Below are 23252 nucleotides of genomic sequence, written 5' to 3' on the forward strand. Positions count from 1 at the left end.
ACTTCGTGTATTTCTTCCGTAGTCGGAACTCTCAATACCTTCAGCCGTAATGCGACGCGCGAAAAAAGTCAAACTCTATTCCGAACTCATGGCAAACACTTTCAAATATATTCGCTGGAGTGGGCATTGGTTTCCTACCGACGACCTCGACGCGAACAGCCCCAAGTTTCTAAGTTTTGAATTTTTCAGATCACTGATTCTCACTCTGACAATACCTTTGCAAGTGATCCCATGCATCATTGACTTGGTATTGAAAATACCGGATATGCCAAAGGTATAAACATGAATAGAGTAATAATAAATCAGTCATTTTTGATTATGAAATCATGAGGTTTGACGTTTACCTATAACTTTGATCAATAACTTCTAGGTGATTATGAATGCCATAAGCACTCTTTACGGCATTCAGACATTCTGCAGAGTAATTTTCATCGGCGTAATGAGAAAAGACATTTGGAATATTTTCAAAGAATTTGACAATTTTCAAGTACCCGCGTCGTTTCGTCTTCTCCGTGATCAGGTACTTCCAGAATAAGAGTTTCTTTATAGTACATATCGATTTTTGGCAAACTAAAAACATAAATACATGTCTCCAAACAATGGACAGAATGCGGCCTCGAAGGCGTTCAAAACTTCGAACACATTATTTCTGGGAATATTCTGGGTAGCACAATTTACAGGATGCTTATTCACTGTCGCACCATTTGTAATGTCATATGAGGCACGAATTCAAAAACTTAAGTTATTGGCATTGAACGGAACAGTACCTCACGTCCTGGTATACGAAGCTTGGTATCCCTTTGATATATCTGGATTTCCAGTTTATCAGGTAAAGTAATACAGTGAACTCAGCAAACTTTAGCAGATTCTGTTTTGTTGTTAAACATCGTGATAACATCTCGTACAGGATGATATGAACTTGACGAATACTTATATTCCATTGCAGCTCACTATACTATTCCAATCCTTCTGCGGCTGTGTTTGGATCAACATGACTTCAACTTCGGATGCTATTTTTCTTGCAATTATTATTCGTGAAGCGGAGGAATTCAATGTCTTACATAATATGCTGGTCATACTTTCCAATGTAAAAACGCACAGAGTCAAAGAAAGGTCTGCACAAACAATTAGAAATAGCCTCGTTCGACATTCCAGTTGCACCGAGTGGCCCGAGGATCCAAATATTTTGTTGATTTCCTGGATTGAGCACCATCAACTTGTACTCCGGTAAATATACAAACGTTTTTTAAACCTCGAATATACGTATGAGCTACATACCAGTGATAAGATTGAATGAGTTAGTCTGAATTGTCGGTAAAAATTGCTAACTACTTTACAGTATCCTAGTAGAAATAAGGAAAACGTTTTCCGTTTTCGTCTTCATTGTGGTTGGATGCAACGCATTGTCTTTGGTTCTTTTGGCATACATCGGAGCTACGGTAATATTTTCCGTGTTTATGAGAAAATTTACTACAATAATTGAGTAGCTTAATGATATTATTATTTCATTACAGATTAAAGACGTGACTGCATTACTTTCAATGATCAGTTTCTTGTTTGTCGTTACGGCACAATTGTTCAGTTTTTCCTGGTACACGGTGAAACTGACAACGAGAGCCGAAGAAATGTCTCAAGAATTACTCAGGATTAATTGGTGGGAAGCTCCTGTTTCCTATAAAATGTCTTCGAAATTCGCATCATTAAGAGCATTGAAAACTGTATCGATATCTGGAATGGGATACTTCGATTTGAATCTGGAAATGTTTTTATCGGTGAGTTGTATTGGTAGATTTATGGCTTGAGACTGAGGTTCTATACAGTTTAAGGGTTGGCCTGAAGTATATTGATATGAAAGTGTATCACGTTAGGTGTGCTAATTACTTCATTTTTAAGATTGTTCAAGGTGCTTCATCGTATTTCATGGTTCTAATTCATTTGACAAGTGACGAATAAATCGCGTCAGATTCCGGGAAACAACAAAACATACAGGATATTATTCGTATATGACAATTCATAGTGGATTCAACCTGTGTAAAAACGCATACTTTGACTGCTGATTCCTCAGCTTTCGACGAATGGAAAGACAGGATATTGGTGAAGACGGATTTTGTCAATGCGCACTAGTGACAAGTATAAGTTACACCCAGGAAGATTGTGTTTACACTAAACAACTTAATTTGTTTGAACGGTAGCACATTTCGCAATTTTACATTCTTGGCGCGGAAAAAACTGATAATACTGCCCATGTGTAATATAAAAACGTAGACCTGAGTGGTGGCGTTGTAAGCTGCAAGTTTCCTGAAACAAAAAATACAGAGGTCGATCTGCCTACCCAGACAGCACAAGATTTAGTTGTCATTAACGATTAGCGAGACTATTGTGAGCTAAGATATATATTTGAAGATATATATTTCCCACCTCTCACAAATATACTAATATTCCGTATTCCTACAAGCCAATGCATAACTTATTCTTCATCGAGTTCAAGTCCTTTTGTTTTGTAATTGTAAGTTCTAATTACACTGGAGGTATCGATTCCAACATTCATCAAAGCTCAGAATCAACTTTCGATGAATAACAATTTCTCACTCAGCAGTGTTTTCTTGAATGTTAAGAATGAATCATTAATACCAATTTAAACTAGTTTTTGCCTTTCATACTAATTCTTTTTCCGACCGTCCATTCTTCGCGTAAAATATTAATTACTGAAAATTTTTGTTCAATAAACTTAGGTTGATCACTTTGCATTTTTGGCGAAATTGGACGATTCTAGAAAGTGCTGAAATAAATTATTTGACGCGCTATTCCGACGTAATTGTGCGAGAAAAATCGATTAAGCGCAGTCCCGATACGCTGCGATCATGTTATGAAAAGTTACAGCCGAAAAACGATGAATTTCACTCGCTATTTCTCTCCTGCTGGTCCTACGCTCTTTCCGCTGCGTTTTCTGAGTTTCTGAGGGTCCAATTAGTCAGAAAAGGGTCGTACAAATCGAATCGGAGACCCAAAATTTTCGGTCGAAAATGAAAAAAAAGTGAGGCTAACCCCTGTGCATTTTTGGCGAAAATTTTCGCGATCTTGAAAAGTGCTGGAATAAATTAATTGTGGCACTATTCCGACGTAATTTTGCGAGAGAAATCGATTAAGCGCAGGCCCAATACACTGCGATCAGCGCATCAAAAGTTACAGCCGAAAAACGAAAACCCGTGTATTCGACATTTTTCAGCGGGTGCTTTTTCCTTCGCCATTTCTCTCCTGTTGGTCCTACGCTCTTTTCGCTGCGTTTTCTGAGTTCCTGAGGGTCCAATTAGTCAGAAAAGGGTCGTACAAATCGAATCGGAGACCCAAAATTTTCGGTCGAAAAACGAAGAAAAAGTAAGGCTAAAGTAAGGCCTTTGCATTTTTGGCGAAAATTTTCGCGATTTTGAAAAGTGCTGGAATAAATTAATTGTGGCACTATTCCGACGTAATATTGCAACAGAAATCGATTGGGCGCAGGTCCAACACGCTGCGATCAGCGCATCAAAAGTTACAGCCGAAAAACGAAAACCTGTGTTTTCGACATTTTTCAGCAGGTGCTTTTTCCTCCGCCATTTCTCTCCTGTTGGTCCTACGCTCTTTTCGCTGCGTTTTCTGAGTTCCTGAGGGTCCAATTAGTCAGAAGAGGGACGTACAAATCGAATCAGAGACCCAGAATTTTCGGTCGAAAAACGAAGAAAAAGTAAGGCTAACCCCTTTGCATTTTTGGCGAAAATTTTCGCGATTTTTAAAAGTGCTGGAATAAATTAATTGTGGCACTATTCCGACGTGATTTTGCGAGAGAAATCGATTAAGCGCAGGCCCAATACACTGCGATCAACGCATCAAAAGTTACAGCCGAAAAACGAAAACCCGTGTTTTCGACATTTTTCAGCGGGTGCTTTTTCCTTCGCCATTTCTCTCCTGTTGGTCCTACGCTCTTTTCGCTGCGTTCTCTGAGTTCCTGAGGGTCCAATTAGTCAGAAGAGGGACGTACAAATCGAATCAGAGACCCAAAATTTTCGGTCGAAAAATGAAGAAAAAGTAAGGCTAAAGTAAGGCCTTTGCATTTTTGGCGAAAATTTTCGCGATTTTGAAAAGTGCTGGAATAAATTAATTGTGGCACTATTCCGACGTAATATTGCAACAGAAATCGATTGGGCGCAGGTCCAACACGCTGCGATCAGCGCATCAAAAGTTACAGCCGAAAAACGAAAACCCGTGTTTTCGACATTTTTCAGCGGGTGCTTTTTCCTTCGCCATTTCTCTCCTGTTGGTCCTACGCTCTTTTCGCTGCGTTCTCTGAGTTCCTGAGGGTCCAATTAGTCAGAAGAGGGACGTACAAATCGAATCAGAGACCCAAAATTTTCGGTCGAAAAATGAAGAAAAAGTAAGGCTAACCCCTTTGCATTTTTGGCGAAAATTTTCGCGATTTTTAAAAGTGCTGGAATAAATTAATTGTGGCACTATTCCGACGTAATTTTGCGAGAGAAATCGATCAAGCGCAGGCCCAATACACTGCGATCAACGCATCAAAAGTTACAGCCAAAAAACAGGACCTGTGTTGTCGACATTTTTCAGCGGGTGCTTTTCCCTTCGTAATTTCTGTCCTGTTGATCCCACGCTCTTTCCGCTGCGTTTTCTGAGTTCCTGAGGGTCCAATTAGTCAGAAAAGGGTCGTACAAATCGAATCGGAGACCCAAAATTTTCGGTCGAAAATGAAGAAAAAGTAAGGCTAAAGTAAGGCCTTTGCATTTTTGGCGAAAATTTTCGCGATTTTGAAAAGTGCTGGAATAAATTAATTGTGGCACTATTCCGACGTAATATTGCAACAGAAATCGATTGGGCGCAGGCCCAATACGCTGTGATTATTGTATGGAAAGTTACAGCCGAAAAACGAAAACCCGTGTTTTCGACATTTTTCAGCGGGTGCTTTTTCCTTCGCCATTTCTCTCCTGTTGGTCCTACGCTCTTTTCGCTGCGTTTTCTGAGTTCCTGAGGGTCCAATTAGTTAGGAAAAGGTCGTACAAATCGAATCGGAGACCCAAAATTTTCGGTCGAAAAATGAAGAAAAAGTAAGGCTAACCCCTTTGCATTTTTGGCGAAAATTTTCGCGATTTTGAAAAGTGCTGGAATAAATTAATTGTGGCACTATTCCGACGTGATTTTGCGAGAGAAATCGATTAAGTGCAGGCCCAATACACTGCGATCAACGCATCAAAAGTTACAGCCAAAAAACAGGACCTGTGTTGTCGACATTTTTCAGCGGGTGCTTTTTCCTTCGCCATTTCTCTCCTGTTGGTCCTACGCTCTTTTCGCTGCGTTTTCTGAGTTCCTGAGGGTCCAATTAGTCAGAAAAGGGTCGTACAAATCGAATCGGAGACCCAAAATTTTCGGTCGAAAAACGAAGAAAAAGTAAGGCTAACCCCTTTGCATTTTTGGCAAAAATTTTCGCGATTTCGAAAAGTGCTGGAATAAATTAATCGTGGCACTATTCCGACGTAATTTTGCAACAGAAATCGATTGGGCGCAGGCCCAATACGCTGCTATCAACGCATCAGAAGTTACAGCCAAAAAACTGGAACCTGTGTTGTCGACATTTTTCAGCGGGTGCTTCTTCCTTAGTAATTACTCTCCTGTTGATCCCACGCTCTTTCCGCTGCGTTTTCTGAGTTTCTGAGGGTCCAATTAGTTAGGAAAAGGTCGTACAAATCGAATCGGAGACCCAAAATTTTCGGTCGAAAAATGAAGAAAAAGTAAGGCTAACCCCTTTGCATTTTTGGCGAAAATTTTCGCGATTTTGAAAAGTGCTGGAATAAATTAATTGTGGCACCATTCCGACGTAATTTTGCGAGAGAAATCGATTGAGCGCTGTCACAATACGCTGCGATTATTGTATAAAAAGTTACAGCCGAAAAACGAAAACCTGTGTTTTCGACATTTTTCAGCGGGTGCTTTTTCCTTCGCTATTTCTCTCCTGTATGTCCTACGTTCTTTTCGCTGCGTTTTCTGAGTTCCTGAGGGTCCAATTAGTCAGAAAAGGGTCGTACAAATCGAATCGGAGACCCACAATTTTCGGTCGAAAAACGAAGAAAAAGTAAGGCTAACCCCTTTGCATTTTTGGCGAAAATTTTCGCGATTTTTAAAAGTGCTGGAATAAATTAATTGTGGCACTATTCCGACTTGATTTTGCGAGAGAAATCTATTAAGCGCAGGCCCAATACACTGCAATCAACGCATCAAAAGTTACAGCCGAAAAACGAAAACCCGTGTTTTCGACATTTTTCAGCGGGTGCTTTTTCCTTCGCCATTTCTCTCCTGTTGGTCCTACGCTCTTTTCGCTGCCTTTTCTTGGATCCTGAAGGTCCAATTTGTCTTGAAAGGGTCTTACGAATCGATTCTGAGCAGCTTAATTTTTTGCCCACAAAAAAAGTAAGGCAGAATATTTACAATAGCCTACTTCACACGGCTAAATACGAAGTTGCCTTTGACTTATAAATCAATCGATCAATTTACTAACTGGATAATTTTTATACAAATCAAAATTGTCTAAAAAGATTAATTTTTTAGCTAAACATGTATAATATACCCACAGATCATAAATAATCATTAGAACCCATTTGTCTTTATGAATCTCAAACTATAAATGATATAGATGGTAACTCTGGATTGTTAGTTGAGTGACGAAAAAAATTATGGTCAAATTTAGTGAATAATAAATTTGATTCATATGTAGATACACCAAAATCGGAGGCTGGACTCGACAGGTTAAATGCACATACCAATGACACATTTTTATAAAATAAATCCAAAACATGCATTCTTGACAATCAAATTGACCACGGCACACTCTCTCCCTAAATCATCTGGCTAGCGGCGGCATCCAGGGCATCAGTGCCTATAATACGGCACGTGAATTTGATAAGGTTTTAAGCAAACTGTTCACGATGCGAGAGGGACGAATCAAAGGTATCTCGATTGCGTTATCTCTTTCTATTAGCCCCCCACCACGAGAATAAGCGTTCCAGTATATCTCTATTTCAGTAATCCAATCACGGAGTAATTCACGGGTGCTTTCCGAAACTAGCTGGTAGCGCTGCAGACTCCCTGTGACAGGCAGAGCTAATAAAAATAAGGCCCAGTTCCACAACTTGACATTAAACCCATCAAATCATAATAAACCGAGTTTACCGCATAAACTTGGTTTAACAAAAGATAACTGTTACTTTGCGTTCCACAATACCAAAATCTCCGGTTTCAATCGAGAAGTTGTGGAATTGGTGATTTTTGGAACGCACCCTACATCAAAGGAAAGCAGCCAAGCCTTCTAGCCAAGATAGATTCTGATGGATTTGGGACCACTCGATATTCGAACAAGCGAACGCAACCCCTTTTGTGCAATGGTCGAAGTCACAATGAAGACCTTGTGAATTTGTCTCTACTAAAATTAAAATAACATTAAACGATATTCGGAAGTTGGAAATTGATTACTTAAAATATAAATGATTTCCAAAGCTGCAGTAGGCATCGCTGCCGGAATTGCCGGCAGTATATTTATAGGGTATTGCTTTTACTTCGACCAAAAACGGCGAGGCGATCCAGACTTCAAAAAGAAATTACGCGAACGTGAGTTACACACCCATCGACTATCATTGTCATCAATATCCTACATATCGATCCAACGTAATTCTACTTCGCATCGACACTTCCCAAAACGAACGTCAAAGTCAACTCTGCGTTCCTTAACCCTGCTTTCAAAACCGACATCACTTCTGAATGTTTTGATTTGTTACATAGTAACGCATGACAAGGTATCTGGACACACATTAGACTCATATCGCTGCTGAAGACTTTGTTAACTGCTTTGACGTCACTGTGTTATTGCATCTTCATTACTGGCAAAATTTATAAAAAATTTTCAACAAACAGTTATTCATAAAGTCATGCTTATTACCAGGTAGGAGAGCAAGGAAACAGGCTCAAAAGGCTGGAACAAAAATACCTGATCTTAAAGATCACGAAGCGATGCAGAGGTTCTTCTTCCAAGAGGTATGGATGTGTTGTTATTGATAAACGAGAGAAGTTTGAATAAACAAATGGCTCAAAAACAATACTAGGAAATCAGTACAAAGGAGTGCATCTTTTACTCTTTTAAAACCATTCACAGATGTATGAATTAATCAATTCTGATTTCATCATGTTCATCATTTGAGTTAGACGAGACACCACGCATCTAGATCCAAAAATTTAAAGGGAGTCATTTCCTTGTTTCAGTGCTATGTATTCTTGTTTGTGTTTTGCAAAAAGTATTAAGAAGAAATACATTTCTTTAGTATTCGACTTGGTACTATGGACCATAGAAAAACAAAGTCAACTTGACCATGATAGAAAATGTGAATAATTTTTTTCTCTAATCCTTCATACATATATACGCAAATGATCTACAGATCGTCAAATATGATACAATCGATATAAATATTCAACCTGTAAATCAATTGACTTTTTATAATCATGTGTATGTTTGAGTGTCGGAGACTGAAATAATTGTTCAACTCTAGCATAAGTTTATTTCCTCTGATCATCGTTAGATGCCCTAATTATTCAATAATATAATCAATGAATAATGTTTTTGTTTGAAATTCTCAACAGGTTCAGTTGGGCGAAGAGATGCTGGCGGGTGGCGACCTCGACGGAGGTGTTGAGCATTTGGCAAATGCAGTCACAGTTTGCGGACAGCCTAATCAGCTCCTGCAAGTTCTACAGCAAACACTTCCGCCACAAGTTTTCCACCTCCTACTACAAAGACTTCCGTCAGTTGGCCAGGTTTGTTTTAGATTGAACATTATAACAGCATAATATACGCCTTGCACATGTTTTTCTTATAATTTTGTTGAATCAAGGTTTTTCATTGTATAATCTTGATAGAGTGAAGCATAATTGATCTATAGTTGCTTCTAATCGATGAATATATTTCTTAATAATAGAGTACATCTATAAATTCTTATAACTGTATATATCACCAATCTGATTCTTATCCTGTTTGTCATTTGTGTGGAACTTAGTAAAAATGAGGGTCATCGACGAAACCACTATTTGTTGCCAGCCCTTTAGTCTCGAGTGCATACGATTTTCAAAATAATTCATTGAAATACGCAAGGTGATGCCTTTCTATCAGCTTGATGAAATAAAACTAGAAATGTATGTTACTCACTGTTGGGCATCCAATAGGCTTTGTTACTTGGACAGGACAGACTGTAACTGATGAAAGCTGGTCAGTCGTGAAGTTGTTTTCTTCTAAAATAGAGTAAAGATGAAGGAAACACAATTATGGTTTTTTTATGCGTTATTTACCTCCAATACTACAAATTTCCACACCGTTCTAAATTTAAATTGTGATAGTATTTGATGCCTAAGCAAATCACGGTTCAGAATAAGGTACATATTTTTCCATCATGTTACAGAAAATCGGATCTCAGACAGCGATGGCAGAAGAAGATGTTGAATAACAAAGCAGCAAATAACACGTTGGTTATTCCTAAATAAAAAAAAAGAATGTTAGTAGATTATACGATCGTTTTAGCCAAAATAATTGACTGTTAATTTCTTACTCTATCACAAAATCCTAAGTCATACTATTTAATGTAGTTACGTAACATCTTAACAAATATTTCGTTAGCTTCATGTTGTGTACTGAGATGCAATTCGTTGAAGTAAAAACGACACTTCTGACGTTCAACGGTCTAAGAAATAGATTTGTAAAAATGCAATGCACGCGCGCCAGTGAATAACAATTTATTCTATAATAACGTGGTGAATAAACAACAATTTTACGTACGAAAATCCGTCAACAGCCTTATTGCTGCTTGAAGAGAAATAAAAACTCGAAACGCTTTTTCTGCTTCATATAATGCTACAAGTAATTAGCAATACAGTAATATATATGCTAAAGGTATCAACAGGATATTTAACAGAGTAAAAGTAGCTCATACCAATCTTTCCATGCATACAAATTTTTAATTTCACCCCCACTACTATTTGCGTTCAACGCAAACGATTATTTCAACGGAAATACTATAATAACTTATAGGATGAACCTCATTTACGACATAAAAAATCGTATCATGATCGAAAAATATAGAAACATTTTCCTGCACTCCTGGAAAACCAAAGGAACACCGACACAATACTGTTGTCTTGTCACAACAGATCACTGGTGTTTCAAGCAGATCACCTTCAATAGTTTGAAGAGGGTACGAAACTTCAAGTCATAATGACAAAATGTTGACTGTTTTTCAAATTTTATCACACTATTAATAAATGACAAACCCAAGGTTTATTTTTACCAAAAAAGTAATCGGTTTATGAAAAGAAGGATTCCATCAATGGTTAGTTGAATTAAATCGCTACGTTGAACATGTAGAGGATGATGAATTTTCCAATAGATATTCAGTAATGATTTAATATGTAAATTGAATCTCTTATTCGCATTATCGATGTCAAATTTTTACATGTCAATCGTATTCGGACTGTTTTTTCCTCTGCAATACCGATAAGGGGATAGAATTTGAAAAACAATGTGTGTATGATAGATAACGTTGTCCTCTGGAAAGACAATACAGTACAATTTTACCTGTTCGGTGTGCCTCTATTGATACGAATAATTTGAAGATTTTTACACAATTAAAAACTGTCAGTCTTGTACACATCATATAACAATCGACTGATTGTTTTTGGCTTCCGATATGCCTAAGGTAAGTTTGAAACATACGTACATACATAACACATACCTACATGTATACACATTGCCTTTTCATTCCTGAAAAATTTGCGTTCATCTTGAACAAAATACGATATAAATATTCAAAAACTCCATTCCGAAATACAAGTTTCACTTACGTGTTAGTTTTTTCCCTTTTGTATTTGAAATATCGATCATTTTTCTTCAAGGAAATTAATTATATTACCAATTAACACCAAATAAGCCAATTTGAATTATATTAACTCATTTAAAATCTGTTTTTATTATCAATTATTCTTCGTATTCATATTACATCTAATGTACAATAAATTTTCTTTGTGACTACACTCTTATCTCTCTCCTCTGAATCTCTCAATCCATAATGTAAACTGTACTTAATATACCAACTATAAAATGGTAAATGAATTAAATACATATGTTTATATACGTGTTCTGTATATCAAGTTCTTATTAAAAATAATAACAGTAATTTCTTAGTTGTATATACAATATATATAAATATATATATATTACTTCGGTATGTACAAACAAGAGCGCTTTGGTACTAATGTTAAATTAAAAAAAAAAATTTCTAGATCAAGCGCGAAAGAAAATACAGTATATAATAATTATTTTTAAATCATAACATGAGTTACTCAAAATGATCAGCTCACGCGTTTTCTCATTATCAATACAATTTTTCAACAATCTCTAAATTACCCAACAACATTATGATCAGACAAATTCTCCGATACTCGAGTTTTTTTCCCCCAAGTCTCTAGATCTCAGTTACTAGAAATATGAAATGAGTGAAAGAGAGGAGCTGAGTCACATATGTATAGGCATTTTGAGATTGTGCAACTGAATCACTCAGTATTGTAATCTATTGCGTAAAAGTCATGATCTCTTATTTCACAAAATAGTTTAGGCCAGTATAGTCACGGTTCACTTTATCATAACCGTTCACATGTACTGATTAGATAATACATATTTAATAATTACAGCACTGATCATTACTTGTATTACTGTTATCCTTGATAATGCCTTACGCGGTTTTTCAACCATGAATAAGACAAATTTTGACCATAAGAAAAAATGTATCATGGTTTCATGAGAATATGTTGAGCAAAATTTTTGGAAGCAAGGCCATTATAAATTCATCACTTCTATACACCCATTTTGGGGTTCTGCTATTGTTGTTCCATTACCTTTGATTCTAATAGACCTTTATGATATTAAGCCGTAAAATGAACTGAATTACGGCAACAGCTTGTGCTGGAAGCATAGAAATTTTGCAAAATTGATTGATTTAAGTCTCTGTTATGGACTAATATCGAACACGTGATGAAAATAATTTCGAATATCGAATAATTAGTCAAAGAAATAACCGAGAGATAAGTTTCCTGACATTTTCCATGGTGTTTGGGTGTCTCTGGTAAGTAGAAGCCGATGGAAAAAAATTTAGTAAAATTATTCAACTAGTTATCAACACGGTGATATGTACAAATAAATATTTGAAAACGGAACAAATATTTCATTTAATATAACTTTATACCTGTATAGGGCCGAATGTCATGATTATCTATAAACACTTAATAAAGAAGAAAGAAACAAAGATAGTACAAATTTCCCAGGTGGTAACAATTCTGACTGATTGATGGTATGACAATTGTTTCAAAGAGACAGGAAAAAATATGTATAAATGTAATTTGAGCAGCAATAAAGATACGAAATCTATAGTGTGTTGAGGTGATAATCCAATTCTTTGACAAGATGCAATGTCCCTGTCGCCGATAATTTTGTATTTTTCAATTAATTAATCATAACTACTCTTCCGAGCTTAAAACTGTGCAAGACGTATTCTTCCGCCACAAAATCGAAGGCTGATACGAAAAATAAATTTCAACTACCCACCCGTAACCAACATGCAATGTACAACAGTTTATTTACCTATTATATCACTATGGCGTACTAAGAACTTCTTGCCTAGCCTCTGACATTATTGCTAGTGCACCTTTACTCACTAATTGCTCTGCAATATCTTGCCCAAGCTGTTCAGCCCCGTATAAACTTATTCCGCTCACTTTTCCAGGGACTATGCTGCAGTATAAACGGGGTTCACGGTACGGGCACTTCCTATAGGATAAAAAAGAGTGTTGACGTTAATTTACCAAATGAAAATGACTCTCAAGTTGCAAATCAGACGATATTCCGATGTGACAAATGCTCAAAGTTTATTTATAACTCACTTTGGCGGTTCTCCATCATCATCTGGTAAATATATTTTGCTCTTCAGAGTGGAGCTGATGGTGGTTTGTCCATTTAACGACCATACGGCTCCTGTTATACTCAGATCTTTCTCAACTAGGGAAGAACACACTGCAACAGGGGCTGAACAACCACCGCCAAGAGTGCGCAAAAACGAACGCTCGCAAACGCATCTCAGGGTCGTTTCAATATCGTGTAGAGGTGACAGTAATGACAAAATATCCCAGTCCGTCTCTCGACATTCAACACCCAGCGCTCCTTGACCAACTGCATAGAGAGCTTCTTCTGGTTCCAGGAGCTGAGGTAAACAAATTAGAAAAAATAAGTTATGGAAATACTATCTTTTCAAACGCTGTTATTAAAGATTTCTTCTATTCAGTGTAGTTAAATTTTACCGAAATCTAGAAATTAAGTAATATTCTTACCTGGGATATACGATCTTCCCAACCCATTCTCTTCATCCCAGCAGCAGCAAGAATGATAGCAGCAAAGGTACTCGACTCGTCATCCAATTTTTTTAATCTTGTGTTCAAATTACCTCTGATACTTTCTACTTTCAAGTGCGGCATGTTTCGTGCGAGCTGAGCTGATCGGCGTAAAGAACTAGTGCCGATTACGCTACCCTCTGGAAGAGATGATAGGGTGTTTCCCAGGAATTTCTTAGACATTACAACTGCGTCACGCGGATCTTCTCGTCTGAAATTTCATTTTTCAATGAAACAAAATTGTATTTCAAATTCGAAAAACTTATATCTTATCAATACACAAAATTGCTGTAAGACGTTCGCAATTTGTGAATCAGTCATTTATTTGCCAGTTATATCTGTTTACAACACAATTGTCATACAATGATAATTCAAAGTAACGATAGAAACAATGAATGAGTCAAAAAATATTGCTAAGACGAATCAGAAGAATGTGATAAACTGCTTCAAGATCAATTAAATCAAACCAATTATGACAAGTTTGTCAAGTTGATATTCAATTTGGATAATACGTAAATTGATTGACAATTTATTTCAAACATACAAGTGTGAAGTCATACATTTTTTTTTCATCTTTCATAACACTACGAAGAACAACCACAATAACAATTAAAACGGTACTTTTACAATCTTGTAGTTTTCAATTTAAATGAAATTGTTCAATGTATTTTTGAAATATTACTGAAAAATTTGTATGATGCTGAACAAAAATTATCTTGATTTATTACTTCTTCCATAGTGATTTATTACTTCTTCCATAGAAGACAGATGAATAGAAATTGTACTTGTTTTTTAAATATCTCATCAATAACAAATTCGTTGTACTGGACATTTATATGATACATTTGAGGGTTTGAAGATTTGAATAAATGACACCCATTTTTATTTAATACCCCGGTATAATAACCTACAAATAAAATATGATGAAAGAGAGAATGTGAATGTTGAAGGCTACATAATTTCGAAATAAGGCCATCAGACAAGCAGGATATAGTGTCATTAAAAATAAATACATACTCCTATCTATATATTGTTTTCGAACTGAATTTGTATTTGATACATCCTCATAAGTTTCTTTTGACCAAAATAAGGAAAAGAACAGTGTTTTACTCCTTGAGGGGTAAAACTATCGTGAGTGTTGTATGTACAGTCTAGTCATGCATTCGCTATATTTTTCATTTGCGTAAAGCATAGCTGTTTTTGTCAGTCGGTAGTTATCTTTATTTCATGAGCTTGAATACCAAACACGTCCATACATTACAGTTCGAATATCAGTTCACCCGGTGCTTGGCGGTGTCGAACCAAACCGTTTGGAATTTGTGCCAAAAATTTACAAGGATTTTTACTTCTTAATGGGAAATTGAAATTTGTTCAAACAGGGTACTGTAAAGAGACACTAATTATCCATATGAACAAAAACGTTATATTACATAAATATTAGCATGTCTATTGCGTGATACTATTCAATAATTAAAACTAGAATTAACACTCCATTTTATACTCACTTAAGTACAGCACCAAGGGCCATTCCTTCCGGTAAAGTTGTGGGAAGATCCTTCAACGAGTGAACAACAAAATCAACTCTGCCGTTCTCCAGGGCAATTTCAAGTTCGGCAGTAAAGAGTGCTTTTTCTCCAATTTTTGGCAACGATTTGTCAAGGATCTTGTCACCTTTCGTGCTCATGGTAACTAGGAGACAAAAAGAAACGATTCAACAACGAGATCGATGACAATGGTTGGCGTATACGGATGCTAATCAACGTCCTATATGGTATTGTATAACTTATACATAAGAGTCCAGTATTATTTGCCAGACAGACCGTTTTGCATACTAGAAGCTTATTTTCTGCCAGACACTTGATACAAATCATTTCTCGACAGAGATTGTGATGAATGATAATAACACGATAGTAACATGAAGTAATAGACGAAAAAAAAATTAGAAACATGCAGTAAAACCTAAAATAATAGACATTACTTTATTATTTCTTCAAACTGTCGACGAGACCAAAATAACTCTAAATGGAAATGGAGTATGTGCTGTGATAAAAGACTAAGTTTGCATGCCCAAAATCACAACAACGAAAAGAATGTGAAAGAATATCCCGAGGGTCAATAAGAATATCAGGCAACATTTTCAGGATCACGCAATATACAGCTGTATAATATAAAATAATAATCACTAGATGAGATAAATCAGTTTAATCAATTAGACTCAAGTACTTTTTATATCTGAGAAAGTAAAAAAAATACCAATTCTTTCAATTTCTTGATAACCTTGATACTATGACACAAGATTACGTTGATTGATATAAAATTTAAAATATAACTCACCTATCTCGAAAGTTTTCTTGGGGTGAATATCCTCTAGACATTTAATTACGAATCTGGTTTGAATCAGTGCCAACTGTAAAAAATGAATAAGATTTTAATGAAAAACGAAAAAGAAAAACGCATAATTAAAACGTTGAATACAATATTCAAATCAGCTTGGTATTTATATCATATCAAAGTGACTTTCGAATTGCGTCACATCAGAATTATTCTTTTCCGAAATAGCATGTGCAATTTTTTGTCAACTATTGCTCCGATTTATTTAAACTCGATCGATACACAGAATACGCCAGTATTAAAGTTTTTTGTTCTAAGTTAAATCTATATTTCGCCTTTAATCTCCCACCGTTTACAGAATTTACAAATTTATTTCACCATCTGGATTCTAGCTATGGCGATTGATTTCCTGAAAACCGAAAATGAACTTTGAAATTTTCGAATTTCGGAAGACTTGCGCGTTCGTAAGGTCATCATAATCCCGCCCGTCGGGAATATTTAATCGTATGCCGAATAAAAACTGCTGACGCATTGCTTACGCTCAACGATGATTAAGGAAATTATAATCATCTGTACGTGTTACAATACGTGCAATAACTATAAGGGCGTATCTCATCTACGTGGGAAAAAAGAAACTTATCTTAAACAAGTTTAACTGTCTACTCACCTCACTTTTTCGCGATCCAACACGGATTACGTCACGCGTTTCGGAGGTCATTGTGGCTCAAATTAGTTTACGATGAAAGGAATCTCACTACATGAATATTGTACATACAACTTGGAGAATGACTCTCGTTCACGCAAACAGTTTACAGTATGCAAAGAGAGGTTCGATTATTAATGCGGAATGCTTATAAAATAATAAATAACGTTATTCTTCCATACATCAAAAAAGAGATATATCTAATTGGGTCATAAGGTGGTCGTAAGACCTTTACACGGCCAGTCAGGTACTTTCACCAGTCGTGAAAACTGCGATGATCCTACGGTGTTCGTGCAACATCCGTGTATTTGCATAGGCACTGATTTTACTAACGTAATCGTATGAATTTGTTTGTTAATGTTAATGAAAAGCTACCGTGATATCTTTATCGTCAATTTCACAGTCACTGGCACTGCAGCAGAAAGTGAAATACATCAACTATGTTAATTAGAGGACTTTGCTCGACGTCTGTCACGTTCTACACGCCATGACGGTCGTTCACTGACTGAAGGCAGCCGTAAGTCAGATGGCAGACGAGTCGAAATCTCATCGAGGCTCGATATTCGATAGATGCGATGATAAGAAAATGAATTTTGGGAGAACTCACTGCTGGGACATTATTTCGTGAGAATTGACTCTTGATTAATTCTGTGGACAGAAAATAATCTTAGAATGGAAATATAACACCAAACGTATCAATTATTGTCGCCATGTTGAAGAGATGCGTAATTATTGGAAGACAGTTTCAGGGGGTGGGGGACTGGAATCCAGGATACATACATAGAAACAAGAGACGGACAATGTGTGTGAACAAATCTCTTTCTCTTTCCCTCTATTTGATCTCACAAATATGCTTCATTCTAAGGATTTTATGTTATCTGAGACTAGCATGCAAAAATTTGGTTGTGTGACGATGAAAAGGGTGAGGAAAAAAAATGTCAACTGAGAGGACATGCATTTGAATTTTTCGTTGCCACATTTTACTTTTTTTAATTTTAATTTTTTTTTTTTTTCATTTCAAATCTACAGCTGACTTGCGTTATTTTAACGTAATATTTTAGTAATAGCAAATAAATGAAAGTTTGCGAGTCATGCTTAATATTGTTTGAGTGTAGACGGATTCTCGGTACAATTCACTGTGCAAGTCATCATATTTCATTGGCTCAAATGATAACTTTGTGGGAGACAAGATTGTAGCAGAGACATTTTGTCATCTGCATCATTCAAGATAATTGCTTTATTCTACGGTATGCTTCGAATACATTACTTTTCAAATTGTAAAAAATATATTATTATAGTGTTTTTTCAAATGATTTGCATCACATTAGGTTATGCATGCGAACAGTTTTGCCTGTGCATTTTTATTTATCTCGGTCTAGTTAATTTTGTCATTGTTTTTATTACGGCAAACTGAATTGAGATAAAATTATGATTGTTTGTGCATAATAGAGTATGTAATTAAATATTAATAATACACAGCAAATTGTTACACGTTACAGAATTACAATAATTATAAAAATAACGTATTGTATTTATTTTATACGTGACAATACATACTTATTGAATACAGTATCGACGCTACACATAGCTTAAGTAACTAGCTAAAGCAATACTTATACATTTAAATGCGTTTGTCATATAATTTTGTAAATATATCTGTAAATATAATATTTAAACTAATATATAAAGCAACTAGTATTTAAGTTTATCTATGTGTATATATATATATATGTAATATATTAAAGTGGTTCAAAAAAACACGACCATCCAATTTTATTTGCGCATGCCTTTTGAAAGATTCGAGATGTTGAATGAATGCTGCAGCCGCAGGAGGACGTATACGATCAACTTTTGTAGGTCGTGAAATGCGTTTAAAGGTCTTTTTTTTGGCGGCTTTAGTTTTTATTTAAAAAATGATTTCCCCTCCAAAGAGTTCATGATTTCTTTGATTATTCATGAATACTCAATTTCGAAAAATATAGAACTATTCAATAAATTCAGTGAATAGTTCTTTAGAATATGAGTTTCATCAGCTACATTGGATCTGTTGGTTTTATGATGTTTATAAATAAAAATACATTTTCTGGCATAAAGAATTCATGATAAACATAATATTTTGTGATTCTATAGTTCTGAAGTTTTTTATACATAACAATTGTTTTCCAAGAAAGCTGCATTATTTAATAAGCATAGACATTCGACGATAAGAGTGACTTTAGTGAGTGAAGCCAGAATTGATGAAATTTCAAGAGCAAGTAAACGTGTTTTTTAAGCACTGGTGAAAATCTGGTAAAATATCCTATTTCTTGAGGAATTTTTCCACAATTCCCCATCAAATCCGTCAAAAACGGAAGTCATGAGAATTTATTGAAAAGATCGGAAAAAGTACGAAAAAAGGCCAAAAATTGACAGAATTTTATATTCTGCACTTTACTCAACGGTTTCTTAGCGCAGTTATAATATTTTTTGAATAATCTGGGATATGGAAGGCATGCAGAAATTTGGGTTTACTCGAAACTTTCAAAAGGCGTCTGCGAAACAAATTGGATGGTCGTATTTTTTTGAACCACCTTAATATATATATATATACATATATACGTATGTATATGTGTGTCATTGCGGCACTTTTTGTGCTATACTTATCGATTTTCGCTATTCGGTAAAAATTTTGTGTTTATTGCATTTTTCATTACATTTCCCAAACACTGCATAAGCCAAATATTTTTTATAGTCCGCAACAGACGATATAAACTCTTTTGGCGAGTGTGGTAATTTAAAACGTCAAGTCTAAAATAGTACCATTAGTGAAATATGAATGTAAATATATATTCTGTATTGGTAAATCTCTCTTTCAATATTTTCAACAAATTTTTGTCTATAGGATAATGACATGATTAGTTATGAACGAAGAGAATATTTTTTGAAAATATTCTCATAGGCGAGGAGGTTGACTAGATCCAATGGATTTTAATCTTTCAGAAATTTCTGTAATATACTGTAAGTATCGTTTAAATAGTATTTATACGCATTGAAGAGCACTTGATGGTCAGGAACAGTGACTATTATTTATTATTCAAACTAATACTAAAGCTTTATAGAAACGATTTGCACGTTATTGCATCGCTAGAAGCTAAAAAACATTGATTTATAACCAAGCAAAAGTTATCAGCTGTAATCATTATTGCATAATAATTTATGTGCATACGCTGTGGTATTATCATTAAAGCCAACTACTCTTGGAAAATTAATAGTACCGTGCACAAGTTAACATAGGCGACTGAAATACCTGTAATATCTACTAAAACTTCAAATATATTCACGTACGTTCAAAGTGTGCAAAATACTTTTCTTTGTGTATTTTTTATTGCAATAAACATCCACTTTCATTTTTAGGCTCTTTGGTAGTTTGATGCACCGCTTCTTCCTGTACAGGTGGTAGATCATGCTCTTTCGTATTACCTGTAGCCCCGCCTGCTGCTCCAACAAAACTCTTATACGCTGGCACACTCCAGAGATGATTTGGCGCTGGCATTGTAAAGTCTACAGGGCTTACTAAACCATAGGTAGCCTTAGTTTCCAATGACGGTACATCTCCAGGCACCTTGTGGTGATATCTGAAGTAAGAATGAACATAGTAAGTGGTTCTCCGAGCAAAGTCAAAATCGATTTACTTAGTATTTCGGTTGTACTTACATGAAACCGTTTTCTCTTCTACACTTATCAAGCGTAATTCTCACCAGAGGAGCCAGTCGTTTAAATACAGCGTGTTGGTCAGGCTTTACTCTCGGCGCCGGGCCGTGAGTTTTACCATATTCCTGGCAAAGAGCTTTAGCTTTATTCAAAAAAATTTCACTTTCTTCCAAAGCTTTTATTGCTTCACCGCATTTATCCATAGATAAGAGATTCTCGCCGCAATAATTATATGCCTGAAATATGTAAATCACCATAATCAAAAACAAATTGTTAGACCACTACAAATCAAGAAATCATGGATTTGGATTTATAATCGCAAAAAAAAATATATATATAATTAGAAATTTAAATCTTACATAGGATTGGTAAAAAGCTGCTTTCAGTTCGAGATATTTGATCCACTGAGCTGAAATTTCTGGCTTAAAGGGTTTCAAAGTATTGGCTGCATCCAGAAAGAGCTTGCTTGTTTCGTTGGCTAGTGCTGATATTAAATTATTGTTATGTTTCAACTCAACTGCTCGCGCTACTGTCACTGAAATTGTGAAGAAAGTGATTAATAAATTACTCAAAAGAAACTGATCTATACAATAAATCTTATTAAACAAAATAAAAAGTTGTTACCACTGAAAAGAAGAAAATACTGTTTTCATGGAAACAATGAATTTAGTTTCATATCAGACACTGTATCAATTATTGACTTAATTTTAATAAAAACCTTCTTGAGCCTCAGCTGTGCATTGATTTATGTAAGCATTCATAATACGTGGATCCAAATCACTGCCTAGTATCGGAGGATTGGAGAGTTGGGGTAAAAATTCGGTTTGTACAAAGGTGAAAATTCCCGCAGCTCTTCTCAACAAACCATGAATTTCTTTAGCCTCGTCCATACTTATACTGTGTAAATGCAATGATATTAATAAATGGACGAAACTTGCTAAGATGATATGATTGGGAAATTATACAAGTATCTATGAGACTCACTCGTCTTTCCCGGCAACCATTGCAGCATGTTTCATAAACCATATCGCAACGTTTATGCTGATATTAGCTGCTTCATAAACAGAGTCTGCATGAGAGCTGTTGAACAGATGAAATGAGAAGAAATTAGAACTATCGTTAATACATGTTGCCTTTATACTTAAAGAAGTAAATTTGATTTAAACTCACTGAGTAAGCGAACCAAGCAGCGTATGAGTCCATTTGAAAACAAAAATATTTCGCAATTTACTTGGTTCAGGCCTTCCAATATGTTCGGTAGATGATTGGATTTCCCAGATTAGTCCATATAATAGGCTCAGATATGCTACGAAAGCTGGTTCAATTGTATCACTTGTATTATTTGCATCCCGTATTAAATCCAACAATCGGCTTCTTGACAACTTCAGATCGCTATAGTCAGGAAAGATGAGACAATAGGTATACCAAAAGACATAATTGTGTTAAAAATGTTATTGCAGAATGATATATAGAAACATATATGCATTGTTACACATATCAGAATATCCTCGTAATGCAACTGTTAATTTACACACATTAAACAAGTTTTTCATCTTCCAAGAATATACATGTACATCTTTCTTTCTCATCAACCCCCCTCTATTGTGAAAGGAGAAATAATAGCATTCGTGTCTTTATAAGAACTTTTGCATGGCAAATTACCTGCTGGTTTTACAATTAGATCAAAACATCGAATACCAACAAAATTGAAAATATATTTGTAACATCTCCTGCCACCATTTTAAATGCGAACGACATATCTGTGAAAGTGTATAATGCAAATACGTTCAACTGATTATCTGTCAAAAATGTATTGTCAGCTTGTTATATACAGGTGTTTTTCAAGATTAAAATGCTGTTATATGTTTGTATGCACAATCTATTGTTTTATGTGGCGTAAATGTTATACAGGTTTAGACTGGAAATTCCGTTACAACAATCGATATTATTTTAAGCGATGGAATCACTCTCGGTGTAAATTTTATTGCGAAAAAGTATAACTAATCCTTGGAGAGTAACCTGCAAAGTTTCTTTGTAGCTTCTGTAGACTCCTTCAATTTTATTTCGAATTTATGATTTGTCGTTGCTTTTAAAACGTTGCGATGGAACCAGTGAGCCATTTTGCTGTCGATCAACAGTAATATCAATTTTATTCAACCGTTTACACACTTAGGTGTGTATATGACGCGTTTGATTTGGCTCGATGCCTTTTTTGACAGATAATACCTGAATAATACACTAGCAGAACGAAGCGGACTCGTTGATAGTGGAGAAAGTGAAAGCATAGACTAGACTATGACCAAGAACTGCCACGCGTATGACCATAAAATATGTAATCGTATAGTGTGTACTAATACCGTGGTACTAATGTTAGTCTCTCAAATTTCGCCAGTTAATGGCGGAGACGCGCGAATGTTCGAATAGTGAAAATATTAGATATGTAATAAACAAACGTTTTTCTTATAGTCGTTGATGAAAGAATATAGTCAAGGCCTACGTACAGTGAGGTATCACCTCATGATATTAGATTTTTTACATTTCTTAACTACAATGATATTGTAAATAATTTTCCACAAATATCTCAAATAAACATTTCTGTTAAAAACTAGCTTGCAGTAAGTCGTTGAATAGGTTTATTCATTATCATCAACGTTATTACCTACAGTAGAACATCGATTATCCAAATTAATTGGGACTGAGCCTAGTTCGGATAATTAAAAGTTTGGATAATTGAAAAGCAATTTTTATTTTAAGGGATACATGCAATATAAATTCCAATCGACAACGTCTGTATTAAATATCTAATTGTGAGTATGTATCTAACCTTTTTCAGACACCAAACGTTTAATTTATTACTTTTTACTACTATTATTACGGCTGCTACACATTTTTCAGCAAACACCAATGTGTATTTCACGCCAAAAATATATTTTTTGATCCAACGTTCGAACAATTGATCGTTCGGATAAATCAAGTCATGGTTCGGATAATTGAGGATTCGGATGACTGAGGTTCGGAT

At 35.4% G+C, this 23252-nt stretch overlaps 4 protein-coding genes and 1 long non-coding RNA gene across 7 annotated transcripts; 3 read left to right on the forward strand and 2 right to left on the reverse strand.

Annotated features, from left to right (window-relative positions):
• Positions 1 to 88: 88 nt before the first annotated feature.
• LOC124309462 (odorant receptor coreceptor-like) lies at positions 89 to 1953 on the forward strand. The gene is made up of 7 exons (XM_046773127.1): positions 89 to 274; positions 371 to 520; positions 608 to 829; positions 947 to 1227; positions 1340 to 1439; positions 1515 to 1772; positions 1894 to 1953. The coding sequence occupies exons 1-7, from the start codon at positions 89 to 91 to the stop codon at positions 1951 to 1953; spliced, it is 1257 nt and encodes a 418-aa protein (XP_046629083.1).
• Positions 1954 to 7390: 5437 nt separating this feature from the next.
• Positions 7391 to 11836, forward strand: LOC124308711 (mitochondrial import receptor subunit TOM20 homolog). Its single transcript, XM_046771682.1, has 4 exons — positions 7391 to 7644; positions 7976 to 8067; positions 8668 to 8841; positions 9480 to 11836. Exons 1-4 carry the CDS (start codon positions 7521 to 7523, stop codon positions 9522 to 9524), a joined length of 435 nt encoding a protein of 144 aa, XP_046627638.1. The 5' UTR covers positions 7391 to 7520; the 3' UTR covers positions 9525 to 11836.
• On the reverse strand, positions 11011 to 17040 carry LOC124308705 (porphobilinogen deaminase). Of its 2 annotated transcripts, none has more exons than XM_046771676.1 (6): positions 16513 to 17040; positions 15844 to 15916; positions 15015 to 15198; positions 13450 to 13720; positions 13006 to 13322; positions 11011 to 12892 (listed from the first exon to the last, which is right to left on the reverse strand). In XM_046771676.1, exons 3-6 carry the CDS (start codon positions 15191 to 15193, stop codon positions 12718 to 12720), a joined length of 942 nt encoding a protein of 313 aa, XP_046627632.1. In that variant the 5' UTR covers positions 15194 to 15198; positions 15844 to 15916; positions 16513 to 17040; the 3' UTR covers positions 11011 to 12717. The 2 variants fall into 2 exon arrangements, with proteins under 2 accessions (XP_046627632.1, XP_046627631.1); XM_046771675.1 differs by having other exon boundaries at positions 16508 to 17040.
• A 242-nt stretch (positions 17041 to 17282) lies between these two features.
• On the forward strand, positions 17283 to 18917 carry LOC124308715 (uncharacterized). Its single transcript, XR_006909066.1, has 2 exons — positions 17283 to 17465; positions 17659 to 18917. It is a non-coding gene; the product is annotated as an uncharacterized LOC124308715 (long non-coding RNA).
• LOC124308699 (BRO1 domain-containing protein BROX-like) lies at positions 18291 to 22536 on the reverse strand. 2 transcript variants are annotated; one of them, XM_046771661.1, is made up of 8 exons: positions 22460 to 22536; positions 22253 to 22357; positions 21404 to 21625; positions 21218 to 21313; positions 20952 to 21130; positions 20593 to 20768; positions 20237 to 20469; positions 18291 to 20157 (listed from the first exon to the last, which is right to left on the reverse strand). In XM_046771661.1, the coding sequence occupies exons 1-8, from the start codon at positions 22516 to 22518 to the stop codon at positions 19905 to 19907; spliced, it is 1323 nt and encodes a 440-aa protein (XP_046627617.1). In that variant the 5' UTR covers positions 22519 to 22536; the 3' UTR covers positions 18291 to 19904. The 2 variants fall into 2 exon arrangements, with proteins under 2 accessions (XP_046627617.1, XP_046627618.1); XM_046771662.1 differs by lacking the exon at positions 22253 to 22357 and having other exon boundaries at positions 22460 to 22533.
• Positions 22537 to 23252: the final 716 nt, after the last annotated feature.

Source organism: Neodiprion virginianus, chromosome 7, assembly GCF_021901495.1.
Source record: "Neodiprion virginianus isolate iyNeoVirg1 chromosome 7, iyNeoVirg1.1, whole genome shotgun sequence".
NCBI lineage: Eukaryota > Metazoa > Arthropoda > Insecta > Hymenoptera > Diprionidae > Neodiprion > Neodiprion virginianus.